The sequence below is a fragment of the Gouania willdenowi genome, chromosome 17 (assembly GCF_900634775.1).
Source record: "Gouania willdenowi chromosome 17, fGouWil2.1, whole genome shotgun sequence".
NCBI classification, from domain to species: domain Eukaryota; kingdom Metazoa; phylum Chordata; class Actinopteri; order Blenniiformes; family Gobiesocidae; genus Gouania; species Gouania willdenowi.
In genome coordinates this window covers 3,777,138-3,801,400 of record NC_041060.1, presented here as the reverse complement: position 1 = coordinate 3,801,400, position 24,263 = coordinate 3,777,138, and the positions used below count along the sequence as shown (strand labels likewise).

General features: G+C 35.4%; 1 protein-coding gene across 4 annotated transcripts; it reads left to right on the top strand.

Moving 5' to 3' along the window:
• The first annotated feature begins 1,616 nt into the window (after positions 1–1,616).
• On the top strand, positions 1,617–23,449 carry crtc1a (CREB regulated transcription coactivator 1a). 4 transcript variants are annotated; one of them, XM_028473192.1, is made up of 15 exons: positions 1,617–1,772; positions 4,824–4,940; positions 5,252–5,377; positions 5,846–5,907; positions 6,770–6,864; positions 7,688–7,791; positions 7,879–7,919; positions 9,021–9,196; positions 10,196–10,344; positions 11,400–11,492; positions 12,652–12,750; positions 15,004–15,108; positions 18,919–19,002; positions 21,136–21,313; positions 22,788–23,449. In XM_028473192.1, exons 1-15 carry the CDS (start codon positions 1,647–1,649, stop codon positions 22,991–22,993), a joined length of 1,761 nt encoding a protein of 586 aa, XP_028328993.1. In that variant the 5' UTR covers positions 1,617–1,646; the 3' UTR covers positions 22,994–23,449. The 4 variants fall into 4 exon arrangements, with proteins under 4 accessions (XP_028328993.1, XP_028328992.1, XP_028328994.1 ...); XM_028473191.1 differs by having other exon boundaries at positions 10,193–10,344; XM_028473193.1 differs by lacking the exon at positions 15,004–15,108 and having other exon boundaries at positions 10,193–10,344.
• Positions 23,450–24,263: the final 814 nt, after the last annotated feature.

Here is a 24,263-nt window from a genome sequence, read left to right as displayed (position 1 = left end):
ACTCATATTGTTATTATTAGTACACTGCTGACTCGCATATTTGGGTTTAGGGTCACTGGAAAATAAATCTGAGCCACTATCGTGGGAGAAAAAACCCACACTTTAAAAAACCCAGACAAAAAAAAAAAGATTAATTAAATTTGTTTTTCTTTACTCTTGTTTTTAGTCACAGTTATTGTTCTGTATTGTTTGTTTTTTTTGTCTGGTATTTATTTATTTATTTTTGATTTTTTGATTAATTATTATTTTTGTGTGTTTTTTGTTTGTTTGTTTTTTATTTTTCCACATTTGCTGAGTAATTCACTTTCACTGACATCCCAGCGAGTGAAGTGAGAATAGTCAAGTTAAACAACCACACTTTGACAGAACAGGAAGTGAAGACTGTTGGGATCTACACAATAAAAGTGTTGTTTAGAGACAAGATGACTTAAATCTGTGCATTTAGAGCAATTATTTTTTTTGCACCTGAAACTGATGAATCAAACATTATAATTTCAATATTTCAACATTCAACTTTTGCATTTTTTTTCACGCAAATGTTCGTTTTCTCACAATCACAAAACATTTACTCACATTTATATGGATTGTTGTCATCAGGCTTGATATTATATTTCTGATTTTGTAAAATTTTGGTAAATTTAGCATTTTTTGAAAGTCACATTAAAGATCGTTGGATATATTTGTTTTATTAAATTGGGCTCAATAACTGTCTGATTTGAAACCATGTTGACATCTTTAGATCATTTATTACTAACACCCCATTTTAAATATTATCGAGCAACTTATTTCAAAGACTAATCTATGGAGGACCAACAATTAACAATAAATACCTATAGAAATAAATAATACATACCTACAGATGTATGCCATAAATAAAAATACAAAAAATAGGTAAATAAATACAGATATTAGCCAGAATAAAAAGATCAATAAATAAATGAATACAAATACAATAATAAAAAGATGGATAGATGAATAAATAATATAATAAATAAAAAGATAGATAAATAAATAACAATACAATAAATAGATGGATAGATGAATAAATAAATACAATTATATGCTATAAATAAATAGATTAATAAAAATACAATAAATAAATAATATACTAAATGCATATACAATAAATTTAAAAGATGGATAGATGAATAAATACAAATACAATACATAGATGGATAGATCCATAAATAAATGAATATAAATACAATAAATACAGGCATATGCTATAAAGAAATAGATGAAAAAATAAAAATATCAATATAATAAATAAATATACAATGAATAAAAAGATGGATAGCTGAATAAAAATACAACAAATAAATAAGTAAATTAATATAAATACAACAAACATATAAATACAGATATATGCCATAAATAAATAGATTAATAAATAAATAATAATAATGATAATACAAAATTTAAATGATAATAGTGGTAGTAGCAATAACAGTAGAAAATAATGGTACTCTTAAAAATAAAATAAAATTTAAAAAAAGGCTACAATTGAAAATAAATAAGTGTGTCAGTGTGTGTGTCCGGAAGCCCGCGCGTCGTCCTCGTTGTGTGTGTGTGTGTGTGCGCGCGCGCGCGTGGCTTGACGCAGCCGTGGAGGAAGAACCAGAGAAAAGAGAGAGAGAAACAGAAACATGGCGACTCCGAACAATCCGCGGAAATTCAGCGAGAAAATCGCTCTGCACACCCAGAAACAGGCCGAGGAGACGGCGGCGTTCGACCAAGTGATGAAGGAGCTCAGCAGCACGCGCGCGGCCAGGGTAACGCACGCGGCTCTGTCTCGCTGTTTGTTTGTTTGTTTATTATTTGTTTGTTTGTTTGTTTGTGTCAGATCAGCTGCAGCATGAGCGCGCGCTCAGGCTCAGTCAGGAGGTAAACAATAACAAACCACTGACAGCAGCACGCACGCACGCACGCACGGATGATGATGTTGGTGCTGGTGATGCGCGTGCGTGTCCGTGTTCGTCCTGCAGTGCGGATGTGCACGAGGAGGACACGTCCTAAAACTTAGCGTCTGTCCCACGCGCAGGAGGACAGTGGAAGAGGCGTGCGTGCGCGTGCGTGTGTGCGCGCGTCCATCTGCAGACATGATCCGTCACTCACACTGACTGACAGCTGCATTACCTAAAATAGAATGTGATGATGGTCGTGTTTGGTGCGTGTTATGTTATAGGCTGCGTGTGCGTGTGCGCGTGTCAGTGCGGAAGGCGTTATTGCCAACTTGTCAGACAGGTCTTAAACAGGGCGCGTGCACGGCAGAGAGAGAGAGACACATTTGCGCCAAAAGATGAAACGCAAACAGATTATGTGGAGTTAAAATCCCAAAATAAATCCTCCATCATATGATCTATGATGAGACTCACTGAGGTTAGTGCATTGGTTGGTTTGATATGGAGGGTAACAAGGTGAACTGGTGAACAGGAAAGACTAAAGAAAGAGGAAGTTTACTGTGGGAAACTCTCCTCCTGCTTCCTCTGCACTTTGCTTTTTGGTGTAAATTATCCTCTCTTTTATAGGGTGGAGAATGTAAAAACTCACTGTTTCATAGCCGACATATTTTAAACTTTTAGCTCATTTTTCTTTCATTTCAGACAAATTCATGTAAAACAGCATGTTCTATATCATTGATAAAAATCTGTCAACATAAAAAAATTAATGTAAAATCTAAATGTACAGTATAAGTTCATCTCAATGTGTAAGTTAAATCTAAATGTACATGTTAAATGTAAATCTAAATGTTAGTTGTCACCAAGAGTAAATCTAAATGTAAAAGTTAAATCTAAATGTTTAATCGGTTGCCACCCTCTTTCAAGGGGTGCTGAATGTAAAATTTTGGTTACAGTTTTATAGCCGACATATTTTGAACATTTAGCACAATTTTCTTTCATTTGAGACTAATTCATGTAAAACAGCATGTTCTATATCATTGATAAAAATGTGTAAACATGAAAAATGCATCTAAATGATAAATCTAAATGTAAAAGTTAAATCTAAATGTAAAAGTTAAATCTAAATTTTAAATCAGTCACCAAGTGTAAAGCTAAATGTTAAGAAATTATACATCATGGGCTGGCCAGCGCCTGTCAATCACGAGGATTTAGATTTGACATTTACATTTATTCTCCACGTGTACACATTTTTAACAATGATATAGTATGGGATGGCAAATTTAAAAACTTGGTCATTGTTTCATAGCCGACATATTTTGAACATTTAGATAATTCTTCTTTCACTCGAGACAGAAATTCATGTAAAACAGCAAGTTCTATATCATTGCTAAAAATGTGTACATATGAAAAATAAATCTAAATGTTAAATCGGTCGTCAAAAATAAAGCTAAATGTTTAGAAATTATGCAAAGCATTAAAGTGTTTTCATTGTCATTTCTTTGAATGTGATATTTATTGCCTAAAGCGTGCAGACTGAGGTCCATATAAACGTCATATTTCCGTGTGGGTCTCCAGGATCTCTGTTGTGAACTTGTTCTCAGCGCACACAGGGGGGCAGACGTCACCTGCTCAGTAGCTGATCCTCTTCCAAAGAGCGTTTAAATGAGCTCCTTTAAGTCCAGTTTTCACACGTTCAAAAAGCTCATCTTTTTTTGCTCGATCCTCCTCAGATGTGAAGATGCTGACTTTCATCTTGGAAATGCTTTTTTTTCTTGTTTGACCTCTGTGGGCGGGGCCTTCGAACCAGAAGGGCGTAACAAGTTCAAGACGATTGAATTCAGCCACTGTTTTTATCAACACCTGATCATTTGTACGCTGGGATTGGTCAGATATGATTGTTTCATAAAGCACACGTTGGTCGTGTCGTACGACACAATGCACACGAAGATTTGCACCCGTTTACACGCATGGTTGATGTGTGGTTACTGGTCTTTCTTGCCCTTAGCAGCAGATATATATATATATATATATATATATATATATATATATATATATATACAGTGTAGGGATGTAACGATTAATCGTAAGGCAGTTAAAAATCGATTCATAGGTACCACGGTTCACATCGATGCTCTGAAAATTGAATCGCAGTACTTTTTTTAAGCAGCAAATCCTTCCAGAAGCGGACGTGACGGGCGGAATCTGCTACTATTTTCTTTCTGGCCGCCATTTACTGTTAAACATGCTCATAAATGATTCTTTACTCCTTTAGCACCGAAAGAATATCTGTAATATTACGTGAATATCTGTAAAAGTCACATTTTTCTATTAGCTCTGTCTGCTAGCATAGCTTCTCTTCTTCACTGGTGGAATAACTGCATGCCAACCGACCACTGGGTTACCAGCGCCCTCTGCTGGTCTAAACAAATATCTGACGTAAATACAGTAAAATGACTGTTTTTTTGTTTGTTTTTTTAAAGTTCAATTGTTAAGGCACAAAATACATTTTCAGTTGCACTTTTAAAAAGAAAAATAACGATTTTGCAGTTTTGAATTGTTTACTATAGAACCAGAATTTAAATTAATAGGTTTCTTCTTCATTTGTATTATTCCTTTATTTATTTCATTCAAGATTTGATAAACTATTCATTTTGAATAGTTTATCAAGGGATTCCTTTGACAATGAAAAATAAAAGGAAAATAGTACAGTATTTTCCCCAAAAAAATAAAGGAATATTTTTCAGTCATTTGTCAACATTCCCATTTTGTAAAATAAATCGTGAGAAAATCGTATCGTGAACCCAGTATCATGAATCGAATCGTATTGGGAGTTTAGTGAATTGTTACATCCCTAATACAGTGCATTGTTAGTATTTTCCTTTCCCGTTGTCTAACATCACCTGGTTTTTGTTCTAACTTCAGGTCCAGCTCCAGAACACCACGTACCTACAGCTGGGACCAAACCGTGGGCCGTACTATGGAGGATCTTTACCAAACGTTAATCAGATTGGAAACGGCTCCATTGATCTGCCTTTTCAGGTAAAACTCTATCCATACTTTCATTCTAAATACATCTTTCATGCTGAGCGAGCTGTTTAACATTCAGTCTACACAGAACTTTCCCTGTTTGTGGGTCTCTAGACTTTGTTTACGTTTTCACACCGACTTTGTTTTTGTGATGTTTTATGTATCTTTTGTTGTCGTTTTGTGTGTGTTTTTGAATATATATCGTGTATTTTTGCTGTTGTCTTGTGTATTTAGTCCTTCTTACTCACAAACGATCGACGCTATAGTTTCAGCACAGATTTTCTAATGAAAGGAAATAAATCATTTTTTAATTATCTTTGCAGACTTCAGGGCTCGACCCAAACAGATCAACGCGACACCACGGACTGGTGGACAGAGTTTACCGCGACAGGAGCCGCATCACATCCCCTCACCAAAAACCACTTTCCTTTGACAAGCATGGACGTCAGATATCCTTAAAGCTGTGTTGGAATGATCTAAGACCAGTGTGGGTGGACTAGACATCACAGCTTTTTCTTTGATAAAAGGGGAAATAGAATTAATATTTGGGCCTTAGAGATTAGTTATCTTCCAAAAACATTGAACACAGTGCAGTGAGTTCCTCATTAGTCAGTAAAACAACAAAATAATTCCATAAATAATCCACCATTTAATCTATTTTATATATACTTGTTCCACTCCAACCAAAAAGAAGTTTTACTAGTAGAACATTTTGGGGTTCTAGTGCATGAGTCGACCTTAATAGTAAAAGAAAATCATCTTCTTGTAAAATGGTTCCCAAACCTCTTCTGTGGCTCCTTCCTTTAAAGAATAACACATTTTCAGACCCCATCACAACAAAAACGGGTAAAGAACTGTAACCTTTAATTAAAATATATCTATATATTTACATGTATTTCCTTAAGCTGTGACTCCACATGGAGAGCTGCCCGTACGGTTCTGTTTATCTGTCACCACCACCTGATACCAGCTGGAGGAGGTAAGACAACATTCTCACACTCACATCCTGTTCTACTGACTCTGAGGGTCACATTATTAGCATTATCTGAGCATTAATACAGGAAACAACAAAGGTTGTGTGTGTTTTTATGTTTTTTTTGTTGTTGTCATTTTGTGTATTTATGTCATTTCTTGTATTGTTCTTTAATTTATGTGTTTTTGTTATTATTTGTGTAGTTTTGTATTCATTTAGTGTGCTTACGTTGTCATTTTGTATCTGATTTTTTGTCTTTTGTGAATTTTTGTCATCGTTTTGTGTCTTTTTGTTGTTATTTTGTGTAATGTTGTTGTTTTTTTGATATTCTGTTATGTAAATCTATCTATTTTTGTTGTCGTTAAGTGTGTTTTCTATAATAATTTTATGTATTTTTTGCTGTTGTGTGTATTTTGTTGTCATGTTGTGTATTTTTTTTTGGGTCATTCAGTGTATTTTGCTATTATTTTGAGTGTTTATTGAGTCATTTTATACACTTAGTATGTTTTTGTTGTTGTTTCGTGTGTATTTTGTTGTCATATTGTATATTTTTGATGTCCTTCAGTGCATTTCTCTGTAATTATATGTGTTTTTTGGTGTCATTTTGTGCATTTTCTTAATTTTAGAAGTGGAGGGGCCCACATTACTGATGACAGATGCTCGTAGTGAAGCTGAGGAGTAAAAAACACCTTTTCCAAATAATTAGATTATTTTCTCATTTAATGGTAAACACGATTATACTCAGATTACATTTAGTAATCTTAAATCCCTTTCTAACTGTTTTGGTGGGATTCATGTATACACTCGTATCCAAAATTCAGCTAAATATTGAGCCAAAGTTGGTAAAGTGTATTTTTTTAAATTACAGGACTAATTCTGACTCAGCGCTACATCAGAGCACACTAACTCCTGCCCAGCAGCTTTCCTTCATTGGAGGATCACAGGAGCTTCAACCCAAACGAGGTACGAAGTTATGAATGTGTGTCCAGTCCACACAGTCTACAAACACACAACATAGCATGTGTGTGTGCTCAGCTATAAGTCAAAGTTGAAGCTTTGTGTTGGGTTTGACTCACTTTTTTAACTGGTTTTTGTAGCAGCTAGAAAAATAATAATAATAACTGTAGCTCATTAATCATAGCAGCTACGAAAAAAAAAAACATTACACATTTTTACATTTTTAGAAATAAATTGTAATTTAAATAAAATCGAAATTGTTTCTTTTTAAAAAATGTTAACATTTGTAATGTTTTTTTAATTGGAATTTTTTTATTTAAACTTTGATTTTGTGTTGGAATTTGATTTTTTTTTAATTTAAATTGGAATTTTTTTTAACTAATTTTTTTTTTTTTTTTTAACATTTTTTATTTTATTTAAACAAATTCATATGCAGATGTGCTTTTAGAATTAAATAACCTGAATTACCATTTGTTTGCCCAAACGGCAAACTAGATATTTCATTGAAATTTAATTCAAATTTAAATTGAATTTAAATGTTTTACATTTTTTTATTTAAAAAAAAAAAAAAATATATATATATATATATATATATAATTTCCATACATATTTTTTAAAAAAATTATTTTTTAAATACATTTTTTTTTTAATTTAAATTGAATTTCAAATATATATATATTTTTTATTCAAATTGAATTTCAAATACATATATTTTTTTATTTAAATTTAAAAATGCAATATATATAAAACAAAAACATATAATTTTTTAATCAAAGAGTGACATGAGCTCCAGTAATAAAAATGAAAAGACTCTTCTTCCTTCCTTTAGTTCTATTACTCAGCGTTCCTGGGTCTGAAACAGTCAAACAGGAGGATGATGATGATGATGATGATGATGATGATGATGATGATGAGAGCTGGGACTGTAACAAGGTAAAAAATCCATTGTTTCATTTCCTGATGATTTATTTAAGTGTCAGTGCCGCTGAACACAGCTTTCTTTTTTTTTTTTTTTTTTAGAGCATTCCAAGATCAAAGCCCTGCAAAGTTCCTGGGATCAAGTGAGAACTTTTAATAATTTTTTACGCTGGATGATGATAATTTAGCATCAGCTTCTCCTTTAAACACAAGTCATATCAAAGTGTTCTGTCATTAATTAAACATTCCTTTGAAACATTATTAAATGTCTTTTTGTTGTGAGTGAGGTTTTGTTGTTGTTGTTTTGTGAGTTTAAAAAGTCATTTAATGTATTTTTGTTTTTTACACCTTTCTGTTTTTGTTTTGAATATTTTTCCTGTCATTTTGTATCTTTTTGTTCTATTGATTTTGACAATGTTTTGTGTGTTTTTGTTTCATTTTCTGTGTGTTCTGGAGTTTGTATATTCTTGCTGTTTTGTGTATTTTGTGGTCATGTGTATTTTCTGTCCTTCATTTTTCTTGTAATTATTATGGATGTTTTTAAGAGTAATTTTGTGCATTTCTTTGTATTATTTTGGGCAATTTTCTTTCAATTTATGTGTTTTTATTATTATTTTGCTTGGTCTTCTTTTCATTTTGTGTATTTTTCTGTTTTTTTTTTCAGAATTATTGTTCTCGATTTGTGGAGTTTTTTTTTGGTTTTTTGCTCTTGATTTGTGTATTTTTTTACAATTTAGTGTAATGTTGTTGACATTTTCCGTGTTGTACGTTTTTGAAACCTTTTTGAATTTTTCTGTCATCTTGTGGGGTTTTTTTTGTTATAATTTTGTTTGTCAATTTGTGTGTTTTTATTTTTACTTTGTGTCTTCTTGTGATCATCTTCTGTTTCATTGTCATTTTCTGATTATTTGTTGTTGATCTGTGCATTTTTTGAGCCATTTTCTGTATTTTTGTGCAGTTTTGTTGTGGATCTTTGGAGTCATTTTGTGTGTGTTTTTGTTTTATGTGCTGTGGTCGTCATTTTGTATTTTTAAGCGGTTGTTTTAATATTGCATCATTTATTGACGGTCTTATGAGTCATTTTGTGTATCTTTGTTGATGATTTGTGCGTTTCTGTTGTCATTTTTGTGTGTTTTGAACTTAATTTTGTGTATTTTTGGAACCATTTTGTATTTTTTCTGTCATATATTTGTTATTTCAAATGTATTGATCTCCGTTCACACATTGTTGTTGTTCTTCTGCAGCATCTTTCCATCTCCAGACCAGCATTTAAACATGTCACAGAAACCATCAGCCCACAACACTGGAGGATCATTACCTGACCTCACAAACATCCAGTTTCCCCCCCCACTGCCCACTCCCCTCGACTCTGATGATGCAGCCGCTTCCTTCAGCTCCCTCATCAGTGGACAATCACTGGGTAATTACTACTGCACCACGTCAACACTCAATACTTACTGTATGTGTGTGGAATGAGAATATCTGTCATTTTAATGTTGAATAGAGCTGGGCATCATAGACAATTTCCTCAATCCATTTGATTTCGATTAATAAGAATCAATTAATCATGGTTCGATTTCGATTCGGTGTTGATTTTTTAAATTTTACATGGATAATTATAAGATGGTTCCAAACCTCTGACTTAAGTTGGGAAGGCTTTAGGGCTTTGCATTGTCATGAATGTGATGATACGATTCACGATTTGCATGTCACGATACAATATATCCCGATACTAAACAATATGATATATCGCAATATAAATAAATACAAATTTCACCTTTACAAGTATAAAATGGCATGAAATACTATTTATTTAATAAATGGTAAATGGTAACAAACTGTAATTCAAGCACAAATATCAAAAACAAGTGCAATTTTTAAATTACATTTTTCAAAAAAGTTTAACTTTTGAATTTGTGTAAAGTGGTGTACCCTTTGTGTTTTGGTTATTTCGTTTTATAACCAAATCAAAATGACAAATAAACAGTGTGGTCATTTTGTTTCACTGACTTAATACCAAAAGAGAAATACAGAAAATTAAAAAACAGATTTGTTTTAAAATGAAATCATGTTCTGTTTGTGTGATATTTGGATATTTATGTTTATTGATATTATATGTTCGTTAAAAAACATGATAAAAAAATATTTTTTTTTTGGATTGATACGATTATTGTGAAATATCGCGACATATCAAATCTATTTTTTTCTTACACCCCTTGGCGAGCTTCGTCTGTCATGTTTATACTGAATTTAATGCGCTTTGCTAACGCCAGACTATAACGTGAGATTACTGGGGTTAGAGTAAAAAAATAAAAACTCTATTTCAGCGAGATCGATTAAATCTATTTTTTTTTTTTACTCAGCTCTAATGTTGAATTTGAATTGATTTTTTTCTGTGTTGTTATTTTTTTCCCAGTAGGCATGAACAGCTCCCAGCCCACACTAACCATGCAGCCTGGGCAGGACAACATGGTTCCTCTCATCGTGAACACAGGAGATTCTTCTCACCAGCATCAGCAGCAGAATCTACAGCTCTCCCCAACGTCTCCTCCCCTCAGCCTCTCTCAGGTCGGACTTACACCCAGAATCCATCTAACAACACGCTTTAGGATTGCTCTATATACAGTATAGAGTTTTACGTTTTTTTGTTTTTCTTTTAATCTACCTTGTAATGACAAAATACAATATAGTAGATAAATAAGTTGTTATTGTCCATAAGGTTTAAAAAATGAATTTATCTTTATCACAAATGGTCAATCACCTTTATTATGCACTTGAAAAATCTCATGTATACCTTCTTCAAATCTCTCAATCACTGAAACAATGAAAAACATCTCGAAATTAAAAAATAAAAAAATTCAAATAAAAAAAAAAAACCTCAAGGCTTACAGAACATTAATTCAGCATTGCCCCCTAGTGGTCAAATTCATTTGAAAAATAAAATTCTCAATTTAATATACATAATATACAAATATTTTAAGTGCCATAAAACACAGTGACTTTAGGTTGGTTCTTCTTCTGTTGCGACACTGCGCCCAGCAGTTCATGTACGGTACTGCAGCAAAAATGAAGCAAAAAGACTTTATCATGAACACGTTAAACGACGCGAAGACGCACATTTTTTTGGTTAACATTATCAATTATGTTACTAATCATTTTTGCATTATTGTATATGTTACACATGTGGTTGGCGCGAATCTCGAGACAATCTATATGTTTAATTCTGTTTTTTTCTTTTGATTCCGTCACGTATGAGTAAAATTACTGAAATTTCATAATCCTGGATGTGACAAGCAACTCTTTAGCTTTCAGAAACTGGTGGAATTTCTCCGATAGAGCAAATATTAGCAGATTTACGGTAATTAGAAATTAACCTGTTCCCCTAGACGCGTTCAGGGTCCCTGGGAAATCCAGCCATTTTGATGAGTTTTTAAAATCTGACGGGACGGTCTGGACAAGACGCGAAAAGAGGACATGTCAGAGTAAATCTACACATGTTGTCGCCCTACTCTATAAGTTGTTACATGTTGCTTTTTATGTTTGAGACATTCAGACACGTTTTTATGAATCTAAAAATCATGGGATGGATCGTTTCTTCTCTGCTTCTCCTGTGTTTTAAGCAGGCCGCCATCAACGCCATGAACCTGGAGCAACAGCTGTCCCAGTACGCGTTTTTCAACCAGCAGCCCATGACCCAGACACACCAGAACCAGCAGGTGAGACCCGGATCTGATTAGTTCCTCCATCCCTTCAGGTTTCTGGGTGTCACCGTGTTAATGGCTGATGGATCCTACTGGTCCCCAACCATTGGACTGTGGACCAGCACCAGCCATTTGGTGCTGGGCCGCAAAGACAAAATGTTTTTAAATAAAATACATGTATTTTATGTGCTTTATTTTTAAATGTATTTTTATTTTTTTATGGTTTAATATTGACCAATCTGACACAGGAAACAATAAAGTGTTTTTGTTGTAATTTTGTGTGTTCACGTTGTTTTTCTTCATATTTTTGTCATCATTTTTATATTTTTCTCTCATTTATGTGTTTTTGTTAATGTTTTGTTGTTTTTTTGTGTTTTGTTTGCCATTTTGTATATTTGTTTTTAATTTTTTGTGTATTTTTGTCGTCGGTTTGTGTCTTTGTTGTTGGTTTGTGCATTATTGTTGCCATTTTAAATATTTTTTGTTGTAATTTTTATATTTTTCTCTCATTTATGTGTTTTTGTTGTTGTTGTTTTGGGCATTATTGTTTTCTGTTATGTTTTATTTATTTCTGTTGTCGTTTTGTGTGTTTCTATTGTCATTTTGTACGTTTTTCATTAATTTTGTGTGTTTTTGTTCCATTTTACTCGTATTGTGGGGTTTCTGAAATCATTTTATGTTTTTTTGCTGTTATGTTGTTTAGTTTGTTGTCATGTTGTGTGTTTTTGCTGTCCTTCAGTATATTTATTTTGTCAATACTTATATTTTTCTTTCATGTATGTATGTTTTTGTTATTATTTGTGTATTTTTAAAGTCGTTTAGTGTGTTTATGTTGGTTTTTTGTGTATTTGTCTTTTCGTTTTTTGTGTTTTGTCTATTTTTGTCTTCGTTTTGTGTCTTTGTTGTTGTTTTATGCATTATTGTTATCATTTTCTGTGTTTTTGTTATGTTTTAATTATTTTTGTGGTCATTTTATATATTTTATTAGTAGTATTATTAGTGTTAATATTGTTTTATGGTTTGCCACATGTAGATAAGATACAATTTATCTCAAAATAATTGTAAGCATAAAATCTAAATCTAAAACGTGTGTATGGGCCCTAATATCATTAATGAAACGCTCCATCTCTACTTAATGATTCCTTAATGGCTGCCTTCACTTCCTCTGTTCCAGGACACAGGTCTGGTTCAGATGCCGTCATCGGTGAACTCGTGCCCTACAGCAGATCACCAGACGTCCGCTCAAACCAACATGATCATTGACTTAAATTCAGTAAGTGTGCACAAACATAGGGAACTGGGGGCTATTTTTGTGGGGCTGACCCAAAGTAAATGCACAAAATAACTCATAAAACACTAGAAATTACAGAAAACTACACTGGAGGACAGCAAAAATACACAACATGACCACAAAATACACAAAACAACAGCAAAAATATATAATTTGAGTCCAAAACACAGAAATACACAAAACAATGTCAAAATCGATAGAACACAAAATGTGGGAAAAACATACAAAATTACAGTAAAAATATTCAAAACAAAAATAGAAAGACACCAAAACATAACAAAATACACAAAACTACAGTAAAAATACACAAAACAATAACAAAATACGGGAAAAATCAAAGTAAAACGTAAATGTACACAAAACCAGTGTTAGTTTCATCAACTAAAGATTTTTGTCAATTACATTTTTTTAAGTGACAATAACAAGATTATGACTAAAAAAATACATGTGAACAAATACTATATCAAATATATTGATATTGCTGTACAAAAATATAATATTCACATGGAACAAAATCTAATCCGAACTAATTTTTAGAAGGTATTGAATTTTTTTTAAAAAGACTTTATATTTTAGTCTATATCTGTAACAGATTTAGTCGACTAAAGTGAATCATGTCATTTAGTTGATTAAACTTCACTTTAACTGAAACAATCCTGATGACTAAATTTGAACTGAAACTAAGTTGCATTTCATTCAAAACACTGCAATTAAAACTAAATCAAAATCTATCCATCCATCCATTTTCAGACCCGTTTATTCCTGTTTGTCAGGGTCGCGGGGCTAAATCAAAATGTGATTTTAAATTAATAGTCCACAAAACAGGAAGAAAAAAAATGCAAAATCACTGGAAAAATGCACAAAATGAGTCGAAAAACACAGAAAGCAACAAAAAAAAGAGACATGGAATTACATAATTAACAAAATTACACAAAATCACACAAAATCACAGAAAAATGCACAAAATTATTTTAAAAATGCACAACCAAAAAAAGACACGGAATTACATAATAAACAAAACTACAAAAATGAACATAATCACAGAAAAATGCCCAAAATGCTTCAAAAAACAGAAAACAACAAAAAAGACAAGGAATTACATAATTAACAAAAGAACAAAAATTACAACAAAATGACACAAAATGCCTCCATAAAAATAAAACATTATAATTGCAACACACTCCTCCTGCTGATTTAATTGCCCTTTCTCTACTTTTTGTTGTAAATTTTTTTGCAATTTTGTGTGAAGGAAAAAAGTTTTGTTGACGTGTTTTATCTTTTTTTTTATTTTTGGGAGGAATCTGCACCAGAAAACAAAAATTAACAAGAACAAAACTTTTATTATTGCTTCTTCAGCAGTTTTTTTTCTCCCATCCCTGTTCTATTTCAGTCCGCGGAAGTAAATTAATATTCATCTGCTCCAAGATACGCAACAAAGCTGCACTTTCTGTGAAACATTTCCCACACATCTACTGTCAGGGGTGGACTGGCCATCTGGCATACCGGGCATCGTCCTGGTGGGCCGTCGACCCAAAGTGGGCCGTTTGGCCCACTACATTTTTTTTTTTTTTTTTTGGACCGACATGGTAACAGGTGGCCAAAAATGGTCCAAAAGTGTCAAAAATGTGGAAAGAAAAGAGTGTAAAGTGACTTAAATGGGCCAAAAGCAGTCAGGAGTGACCAAAACATGGGCAAATAAAGTGGAACCAGGTGGTATGTAATGGTAACGGGTAGTTTAAATGGGCAAAATGTGGCAAACAATAGTGAGAAAGGGACAAATGTGGAAAACAATAGTGAAGAAGGGCAAAAATGTGGAACAAAAAAAGGCAAAATGTAAGGAAAAAAGCTAACAAGTGGCAAAAGTTGGATTGGATTTGGATGAAAAGTGGTCAAAAAATAAATAAAGAAAGGACAAAAATTTAATAAAAGTGTGAAAAAGAACTAAAACAAATAGGAAAAAGGGATATTTATTGGCAAAAGGAGCAAAAGTCTGAAAAAAGTTTCTGACTTCTAAGTTTTTCTGGGGGAATAATAATTCAAATTGAGACTTAGAGAGCCACATGTTGAGCATCACTGACCTAATAACAGCTTCTACATGGTGTCGTTGATAATGTAGTGGACTGGTCTGGACACACAATGCCGGGGCTGAATTTTTGTCCCAGTCCACCCCCTGTCTACTGTAAACGCGGCGTCTGGAGAGCGTGAATAACTGCGTTATGTATCCTCTTGTATCAGGCCACCTCTCTCCAACAGTACCGCAGTAGGATCGGATCCTCTGCCAATCAGTCTCCCACCTCTCCCGTCTCCAACCAAGGCTTCTCACCCGGAGGTTCGCCTCAAGTAAGGGAGCGTTGAGCAGAGCTTTTTCTGTCCCCGTCACAGCCCCCCTCGCCGTGTGTAGCTTTGCACCGAGTAGGACTCCAGTGTCTGTTCCTCCCACCCCTCCACTGCAGGCTTCCTGTCGCTGATCGACCCTAGCAGATCTGGGCAAAACATGTAAAACAGTGCATTGGTTCTCAACCCAGAGAGCGGGGACCCCCACTGTAGCTGAAGATGGTTGAACACAGACATGAACATTGAAGAACAGTCATGTGGAGACAGGGCCATCTATAAGGGGGAATAAAGGAGAGAGATTTTTGGGGTCCATCCATAAAGTCAGTAAAATGATGGTCCATTGTTCTATGAATCTGTGAGAACCACATTTATTTATTCATCTGAATAATAGCCACTGTTATCCAGGAACTTTATTATTCTTTGAGCGAGAGAATATAGCCATCTTAAAGATGTAAATCCTTGTTTTAAACAAAAATAAAAATGGGTTAAAAGTGACCGGAAATAGTGAAAAAAGTGGTGAAATGGGGTTAAATTGGCAAAAAATAAGCATGAAATATGGTGAAAAGAGGTTAAAATATGGCAAGTTTGGTGTAGTTGCAGAAAGGTAAAAGAAATAAGTAAAAATTGTCTTAAATTGTAAAAAAAAAAAAAAAAGTTTCTTAAAGGCATCTGGTGATCCCCTCCCCACAGAAATTGGTTAAAAGTTGCAAATTAGAGTGGCCAAAAAATGGCAAAAAGGCTCCAAAGTGTCAATATTGACTTAACATTTAGTTTAAACTGGCAAATAATGGGCATGATAAGTAGTGAATGTGGTTAAAATGGCAAAAAATAAACATAGAATATGGTGAAAACAGGTTAAAAGTGAAAATAATGGGTCAACATATTTGACATTAGGTGGTGGAAATAGTGGAAAGGTTTTAGAAGTGCTAAAAATGTTTTGAAAGTGGAAAGAATGCAGAAAAGGCATAGAAATTTGATGGAAAAGTGGCAGAAATGGGAGTAATATGGCAAAAATGCATTAAAAGGAGCAAAAATATGGCAAGAAAAATTGACAAAAATAGGTGTAGTTGCAGAAAAAGGGTAAAAAAACAATCAAAAATGGGCTCAAATTATGTAATATATATAATGTAAAAATATTTTAGTTTCTTGAGGGCATCTGGCGACTCCCTCCTAGTGTCTCGTGACCCCAAGGTTGAGAACTCCTGTTTTAACCCATTGTTGTTAACATTGGGAGACAAAGTTGTGATGTCCTTTTGCCCAGATCTAAGCAGCAGTGTGTGATCACTGGGTGTCATTGATGTGTTGTTGTGATGTAGCTGTGTTGTATTCGACCCCCCCCCCCCCCCCCCTTCCTCCTCCTCCTCCTCCTCCTCCGCTGCTGCTGCTGCTTTTGTGGTATTTCTGCGTCACATTTTCACCGTCTCGTCCCCACTGCTGCAATATTTTGTCTTTTTTTTTGGTGGCGTTTCTAAGCCAGCAGTATTTGTGTGAGCACCGGGAGTTAGTGACGTTAAAGGGATCTTCCACTGTTTTTTATAAATCTGTCCTAAAACCTTTAAAATGTCCTTATTAGTAGATCTACGTCTAACAAAACACATTATTTTGCACCATACTTGTATCATTGACTTTACAGTTTCAGAGCCTGTGTTCCTCGAACATGAAATCACGTGATTGATGATGTCACACGGCCCCACTGCCTGTAAACATCCCATTGTTTTCTATTGGAGTGAAACATTCAGCCTGATTTTTAGATTATTTAGTAGCTTTTTCAGTCAAAATGACAATTTGTGCTGCTTTTGGTTGCTCTAAATAATCAGGAAAAGTTAAATATTTCAATGTAAACCTCTTTTGTTTACTGAAAGAGAATAAAAACAGTTGTGAGCTCTCCTAAGGGACCTTTACTCTCCCTTAAACAGTGCGCTGACACGCTCTGGTGGCTGAAGTTAGCGAGTAAATCATAGGCTGTTGAAAACACACAAACCCTGAGGATAGACGTCCTTTTGGGTGGGAGTCCTTCAACAGTTTGTGACTGACTCGCTAACTTCAGCCACCAGAGCGTGTCAGTGCACTGTTTAAGGGAAAAGAGTAAAGGTCCCTTAGGAGAGCTCTTCTTCTCTGCTTCATTGTCTACTACTAAACCGCAGAGTTGGAACTGTGGCCCCCTGCGGTCACAGACATAGGACTGTTTTTATCCTCTTTCGGTAAATAAACAAGGTTTACATCGACATCTTTAACTTGTCCTGATTATTTAGAGCAAACAAAGTTTTCATTATGACCGAAAAAGCTGCTAAATGATCTAAAAAGCTGCTAAATAATCTAAAAAGCCCTAAATGATCTAAAAAGCTGCTAAATGATCTAAAAATCAGGCTGAATGTTTCACTCCAATAGAAAACAAGGGGATGTTCACAGGCAGTGGGGCCGTGTGACATCATCAATCGCATAATTTCAAGATGGTGGAAAACTGTAAAGTAGTCCCATTTTTTAAAAGTTAGTAAAACAAATATGGTGCAAAAATAATGTGTTTTGTTGGCTATAGATCTTCTAAAAAGTACATTTCAAAGGTTTTAGGACAGATTTATAAAAACAGAGGCGGATCCCTTTAATCCCTTTTAATGGATTTGATTTGATTTGACAATCTATCAGTGATGCGTTGCTGTGTATTTGTTATGATGATTGCAAAGGTTATGAGTGCGCTCTGTTATCCTGCTCTGCCCTCTGGGGACATGCACAACACAGCACACACACACACACACACAGATAATGAGGATGATCCAATTACTAATACAACAAACAGACCATGGTAAAAAAAAAAAAGGAGGATTTCTGCTGCTGCTTTAGGAAGGACTTTCACATGAGGAGGTTGAAGAGAATGAGGAGGAGGAGGAAGAGTAAAGCCTCAAAGCGGATCCTAATCCTTTTATGTTATGTGTATTATTTATTTATTTTTTCACTTTTTAATTAAGCATCACTGCACGGTAAACAAAAAAGCATTCTGCAGTTATTAAGGTTGAATCTTACAAAAACCAAAAAGTGAGGCTAGGATTTTACACCTAAATACAGTAAAACTGTAGTATTGCAAACGAGCGAAAGACTTTTACACGGGAACTTAAAGAGTAACGCCCAGTCTATACTATAAAATCTCTAAAGAACAATCTATGCTATGCTAACGTGCTAATCAATTTTCACTATACCTCTCTATTCACAATTCTTGAAACAAATCTGTTCTGCAACAGATGTCTCACAAAATGTGTTGCAAAGGCCAAGCAGCGTGTTGTGGATCTGTAGCGTCAAAACATGTGATTAAATGTGGGATTGCAAGTTTGCAGCTGTGATTTTATTTGTGTAAATATCAGTCTACACATTTGAGAATATTTTTTCTGTGAATTCACATTCAGGTCACGCATGTGTGAATATTTTTTTTGGGTTTAAATTTTAAATCTAGCAGGTTCACATTTTTTCCCATCATTTGTGACATGAAATTAATTTCACGTATGTGTGTTTTTTATACACAAGCTCTACCATTTTGCAACATATCTACCTTCATAATTGTGCTACTGACAAAACATAAAAAAGAGCACTATTATTATATTTGATTTCCTGTTATTCAGTTTGCACTGAAATGAAAATGTGAGTTTCAAAAACTGTGGCTCTAAAAACTAAGATAAAGACGTTGGATGAATAGTTGGGTTATGAACACAAAAGACAGTCATTTCACAGGTTTGTAATCCCACCTTCGCAGGGTGTGAACATGCACACTTTCTGCTCTAACTGTTTCAGAGAGAACCTTGTGTGTGGTGTGCTTGTGTGTTGTTCCAGCATAACTCCATACTGGGAAGTGGCTTCGCCGACTTCTACGAGCAGCAGCTTCCGTCCATCCAGGCCAGCGTGCTGTCCCAGCAGGTAGAGAAGCTGCAGACGTTCACTTCTACTTACAGCCGGGGGCGGAGCGATAGGAGGGGCTGGGAGGGCGGCACGCCCCCGGGCCAGGGCCCAGATACACCTTTTTGTGGTGACATCATCATCAGGGACATCTGCCTTAGCAACGCCCTCTGCCATCTTAAGAGGGGTTTACATTTGCCTGACAACCGCTATTTACACTATTTACCGCGGACAACACGAAGGTTTTACTCAATAATGTACGAATATTTCATTAGATTAGAGCCAAAGGCCAAGCACTGATATGAAGGGAAGTTACATCTGGTTGGTTTGGAACCATGTCCATACCAAACACCTCAAGGTTCATGGAATAACGACCCAACAACATGGCCTGATCTCCACTGGTCTAATATTTACGAGTCGCTCATTAACAGCCCTGGCGTCTACACAATGGAGAAGATGAGGACTTACAAAAGCTTGGATGCATATATTATCTTTAAGGTAGGCTTATGTATGTGTTTTTGTGTCTATATAGGCCTGTGTCATCATGATAATATGCTAGGCTAGCACCGCTAATAATATAATAATAATAATAATAATAATAATAATAATAATACAGCCTAACAACATAAATGGGTATATGAAGCACATTTGTTCATTTAATATACTGTACTTACAGTTCATGTACAAGTCAACGCATTCCATATTTACTGTTAATTTCACGTTGCTTGTCTTCAAGTTAGACACACTAGCCATAAACATTTCAGTCATTACTGAATAAATTACAATTTAAATGTAGGCTAATTCATAATCAATGTCATAAAATCAGTCAGGAAGAAATTAGATCCTCAAAATACACAAACTACCATTAATGAAATGTCTACTGTAAACATACGACCATTTGGATTTTGGGCTCCATGTAGTTCCATCTACGTTTGTTCACCTCAGTGCTTGGATCCATCATTTCCGTTTCTGGCCTTTTTCTGTCGATATTCTGTAAAATGTTATCTTTTCCTTCAGCCAGGCGTGGTTATGACAGCCAAATACTACGCAGGGCATTATACCATAAAAATCAGCCAGACTGCAAAATCAGCGGTAAATAGCATTTGTCAGGCAAATGATTACCACTCGCGCGTTGCTAAGTCAAGTGCTGACGTCACACAAAAAGGTGTATAAGAGGTAGGACTTAAGGGAACCAGGCCTCTACCACGGCTCAGGGGAGCTGGAGACGGCGGGCCATCCATGATTTGAACCCAGAGGCGCACAGAGTATGAGCAGTCACCCATCATGCAGATTTATACAGGGGTTATATAGACCCATTTTGTGTGACGTATGCATACTAAATTAGGTGCATGCGCGCACAGGCTCAGTGCAAAACAACCGGATGGTGCACGGGAGCGGACGGAGCGCTATCTCAGTCTGGATCCAGTAAAAAGTGACCATAAAAAGCTGTAAATGGACTGATATGCAGATGTGGGACAGTGAGGACGAGACTTAATGTAGAGATGGAAACTCATTCGTTGAAACTGATCAAAATACGCGGAAATACACGGAAACCTTCGTTAACAGGAGTACAGCAGCCCGTTCATAACAGTTATAATCATCTAGAGACTTAATGCGTTTAGGTTTTCTTTCGTATATACACTGGGTTTTTCTATCAAATATTTATAAATGTGTAGCGTGAAGCACGTTGTATGTCCTTCAAATAGTGGCGAGTAGGCCTATTATAGTACCTCATATTTAAATAGTGTTTGTGAACATGTGGGCCGCTGTGCTAGTTTTACTAAACTTTATAGCTACTGATACAGAGTTGAAATGGGTGTTAAAATGATGCGGTCGCTATCCGTGGTGCTGAGAAGCTTTGAAGTTGTGTTAGTGACCATCCTAATGTTTTTGTTGTTCTCTTGTTTTGTTATACTTCATGTCCGTTTGATGGACTTCAAAATGACATAGTCGCTCTCCGTGGAGTCGAAGCCTGTAAGCCCCGCTGTTGCGGGCATGTGTAAGTTGTAAAATGATGTCATCATGAGCTTTATTATTTTGGTTTAAAGGGCCCGGTCATTTGCCCCGCCCCCGGTCCGACTCTGATTTGTTCCGCTGGTGCTCACAGCGTTCTGTTCCTGCTGCTGCCACGTCTGTCTGTGCTGTCGTTGACAGTTGGAGCAGTTCAACATGATGGAGACGCCCATCGGCAGCGACGGCCTGTACGATCAGACCTCCACCCTCAACTACTCCCAGGCGCTGATGATGGGGCTGACTGGACATTGCAACCTCCAGGCTTCACAGCAGATGGGCTACGGTACCCATGGCAACATCCCCAACATCATCCTCACAGGTGCTGTTATTCAGACGTATCATATGAGCTCCGCTGATGGCTCATTAAGGGGGAGACAAAGGGCTCTCTGTAGAACAGGATTTTCAGCGACACTAAAATGCTAAATTTAAAATAAAATAAAAAGTCAAATGTAAATGTTACATTAAGATAAGACATAATATTGTATTATCAAAGTGGATCAACAAATCAAATTAGGGGCACATTTGGGAAAAAATATGTCTGAGCCTGATACTTATTAACATTGTTTTCATGAAAAATGTTACCCACTGAAATATAAAGTGTGTGTACAAACCTCTTTTTGTAAAGCAGGTTCATTTGGCGATTTTCAGCACTTTTCCTTTTCCCTTCCACTCTGCTACCATCAACCGTATCCATGGAAACCCGAGAACAACTTTTTAATGTCAGTTTTTTAAAAAGGAAATGAAGGACAATAGGTATCAGAACAGGAACCATTGAGTTGTACCTCAGTGTGTGATGGCTCTGACCAACTTTCATGTTTTCCACTCCGTTACCACAAAAAGGTAACGGAGTGGAAAGACCTTCATCATTCAACAAAAATGAGGAAGAATTCAGCACTGCTGCAACTTTTAAATTCCATGATTTTCAACATCCTAAATGTAGAAGGTAAAGTAATGAATTAAAAGTACTCACATTGCTGTAATTGAGTTGCTTTTATGGGTTCTTTTTTCAATACCCACCCAATAACACCCAATTGTTACTGATTCATTGAATGGAAGTGATTTTCTCAATTTTAGAGTTGATAAATGTAGCTATACTTTTACTTACTTTATTTTTTATTTTTTTTATTTTTGAAGTGGTGTTACTTTATTTTATTTAATTAATTAAAAATTTTTGTAAAGGCGTTATTATATTTTAAAAAAATTGTACATTTTGACAAACCTCATTTTGTGCAACATAAATGAAGTTCTAATTGTGGTAGATTTCGTTTCTTCCTTTTTTGGTTTATACCAGTAGTATGTTTGGATAAAAATAATGTGACGAGTATTTTAACTTCACAGTTTGACCCACAACTTATCTGTTAACACTGAGGAGGCGGGGTTTTTGACCTAAGCTGCAGCCAGTCAGCAGGGGGAGCTCTAAAAATAAAGCTTCACTCCACCGGGGAGATTGTCCTGTCCATTCTTTTTACAGTCTATGGTTTCTACATGAGATGTTTACTGTATGCAACCGTGGCAAGATTTATCACCAAACATGGGGGGTGAATGTAACTTGTAACTTTTTTCTTTGAGTACTATTTAAATGAGCTACTTTTTACTTATACTTAAGTATTTTACGTATGACTTACTTGAACTTGTACTTGAGTACAATTTTAGTCAAGTAACAGTGCTTTTATTTGAGTAGAATACATCACTACTCTTTACACTTCTGCCCAAATGTGGCCCTAATGAAAATTTCATCCATATGTTGTTGATTAAGGGGATAACTTTTATGACTTTTTCCTCTCCTCCTGCAGTCAGTGGAGAGTCGCCCCCCACCCTCCCCAAAGACCTGTCAGACTCTCTGTCCACAGACATCAGCTTCGACGTCGACTCCCAGTTCCCACTGGACGACCTAAAGCTTGACCCCCTGACTCTGGACGGGCTGCACATGCTCAACGACCCGGACATGGTCCTGGCCGACCCGGCCACAGAGGACGCCTTTCGTCTGGATCGCCTGTAATGGACCCCGTCTCGTTATGCTTGGGAGTCTTCTTGGACCTTTTGGAGGGAGAGTTTTATTGGGAAAGGGTTTAAAACCCCAGGAAGAGCACGGACTGAGACCTGGTCTAAAACAATTCAAATGTGAACCATGAAAAAAGGGAAAAATTGCATTGAAATGAGCATGAAGACTGCAGCCACACAGCAACATACGATGACTCATGGTACGGTAGGATCTACGCCACATTTTGACAAACATTTAACATTTTTCCTGCTTGAATTGTGAAATATGAGGAGGGGGGAAAAAAAGCCCGTCTGAAAAACATTTGGCGATCCAACCCGTGTTAGATGACAGGCTGGCAGGGTTGAGGTCAATTACATTTTTCAATTACAATTACGTCTTCAATTATCTATGTTCAATTGTGATTACGGTGACCAGCATTTTTTACAATTACAAATCAAGTTACAATTATTATTTTCCCCCTGACAGTCAATTACAATTACATTCTCAATTACTAAAGTTCAATTACAATTAATCACACTTACTGTGCCTGAAATAAATAACCCCCAAAATGTTAACCTTCCTCTTGTGTTAGCTTTCTGTTAGCATCTCTTATGATAACAGGTTGGTTTTGACCCATGTCTTAAATTAGCTGTAAAAAAAATACACTAAAAAACAATATCTATCATATAATTAACATTTTGGTGGTTATTTACTTCAGGCATATTAAGTGTGATTAATTGTAATTGATCTTTAGTAATTGAGAACGTAATTGTAATTGAGTTTCAGGGGGAAAATAATGATTGTAATTTGAATAGTAATTGGGAAAAATGCTGGTCACCGTAATCGTAATTGAGTTGTAATTGAACATGGATAATTGAAGACGTAATTGTAGTTGAAAAATATTATTGACCCCAAACCTGCCGGGATATTCTGATGACTCAGCAGAAGGCAAGGTGTGAGGGTGATGATGATGGTGATGATGATGATGATGATGATGATGGTGATGATGATGATGATGATGATGATGATGATGATGACTCATCATGTTGCCACCAAACAACCGTTGAAAAAAAAAAAAAAAAAAAGAGGCTAAATTTGGATTCTCCCTCTTGGCAAACAGCAGCCATCGGTTGGTTTTATGCATGAAATCACAGATCACTGTGCATCGTTGTTTTGCCTTAAAGAGCTTGACATTCTGGTTTCAATGCAGAGTCGTTGCGTTGTCGTGACCCCGTGCATCATTCTTTGTATTTATTTACCGAGGTCCGTGTCTGAAATCTACGTTTAT

What these genes read in the sequence shown, in the direction of transcription:
- crtc1a (XM_028473191.1), top strand. Translation starts at nt 1,647, where the DNA reads ATGGCGACTCCGAACAATCCGCGGAAATTCAGCGAGAAAATCGCTCTG. An exon ending in CCATTGATCTGCCTTTTCAG is followed by an intron (nt 4,941 to 5,251) that starts GTAAAACTCTAT and finishes TTATCTTTGCAG; the next exon opens with ACTTCAGGGCTCGACCCAAA. An exon ending in TTGACAAGCATGGACGTCAG is followed by an intron (nt 5,378 to 5,845) that starts ATATCCTTAAAG and finishes CTGTGACTCCAC; the next exon opens with ATGGAGAGCTGCCCGTACGG.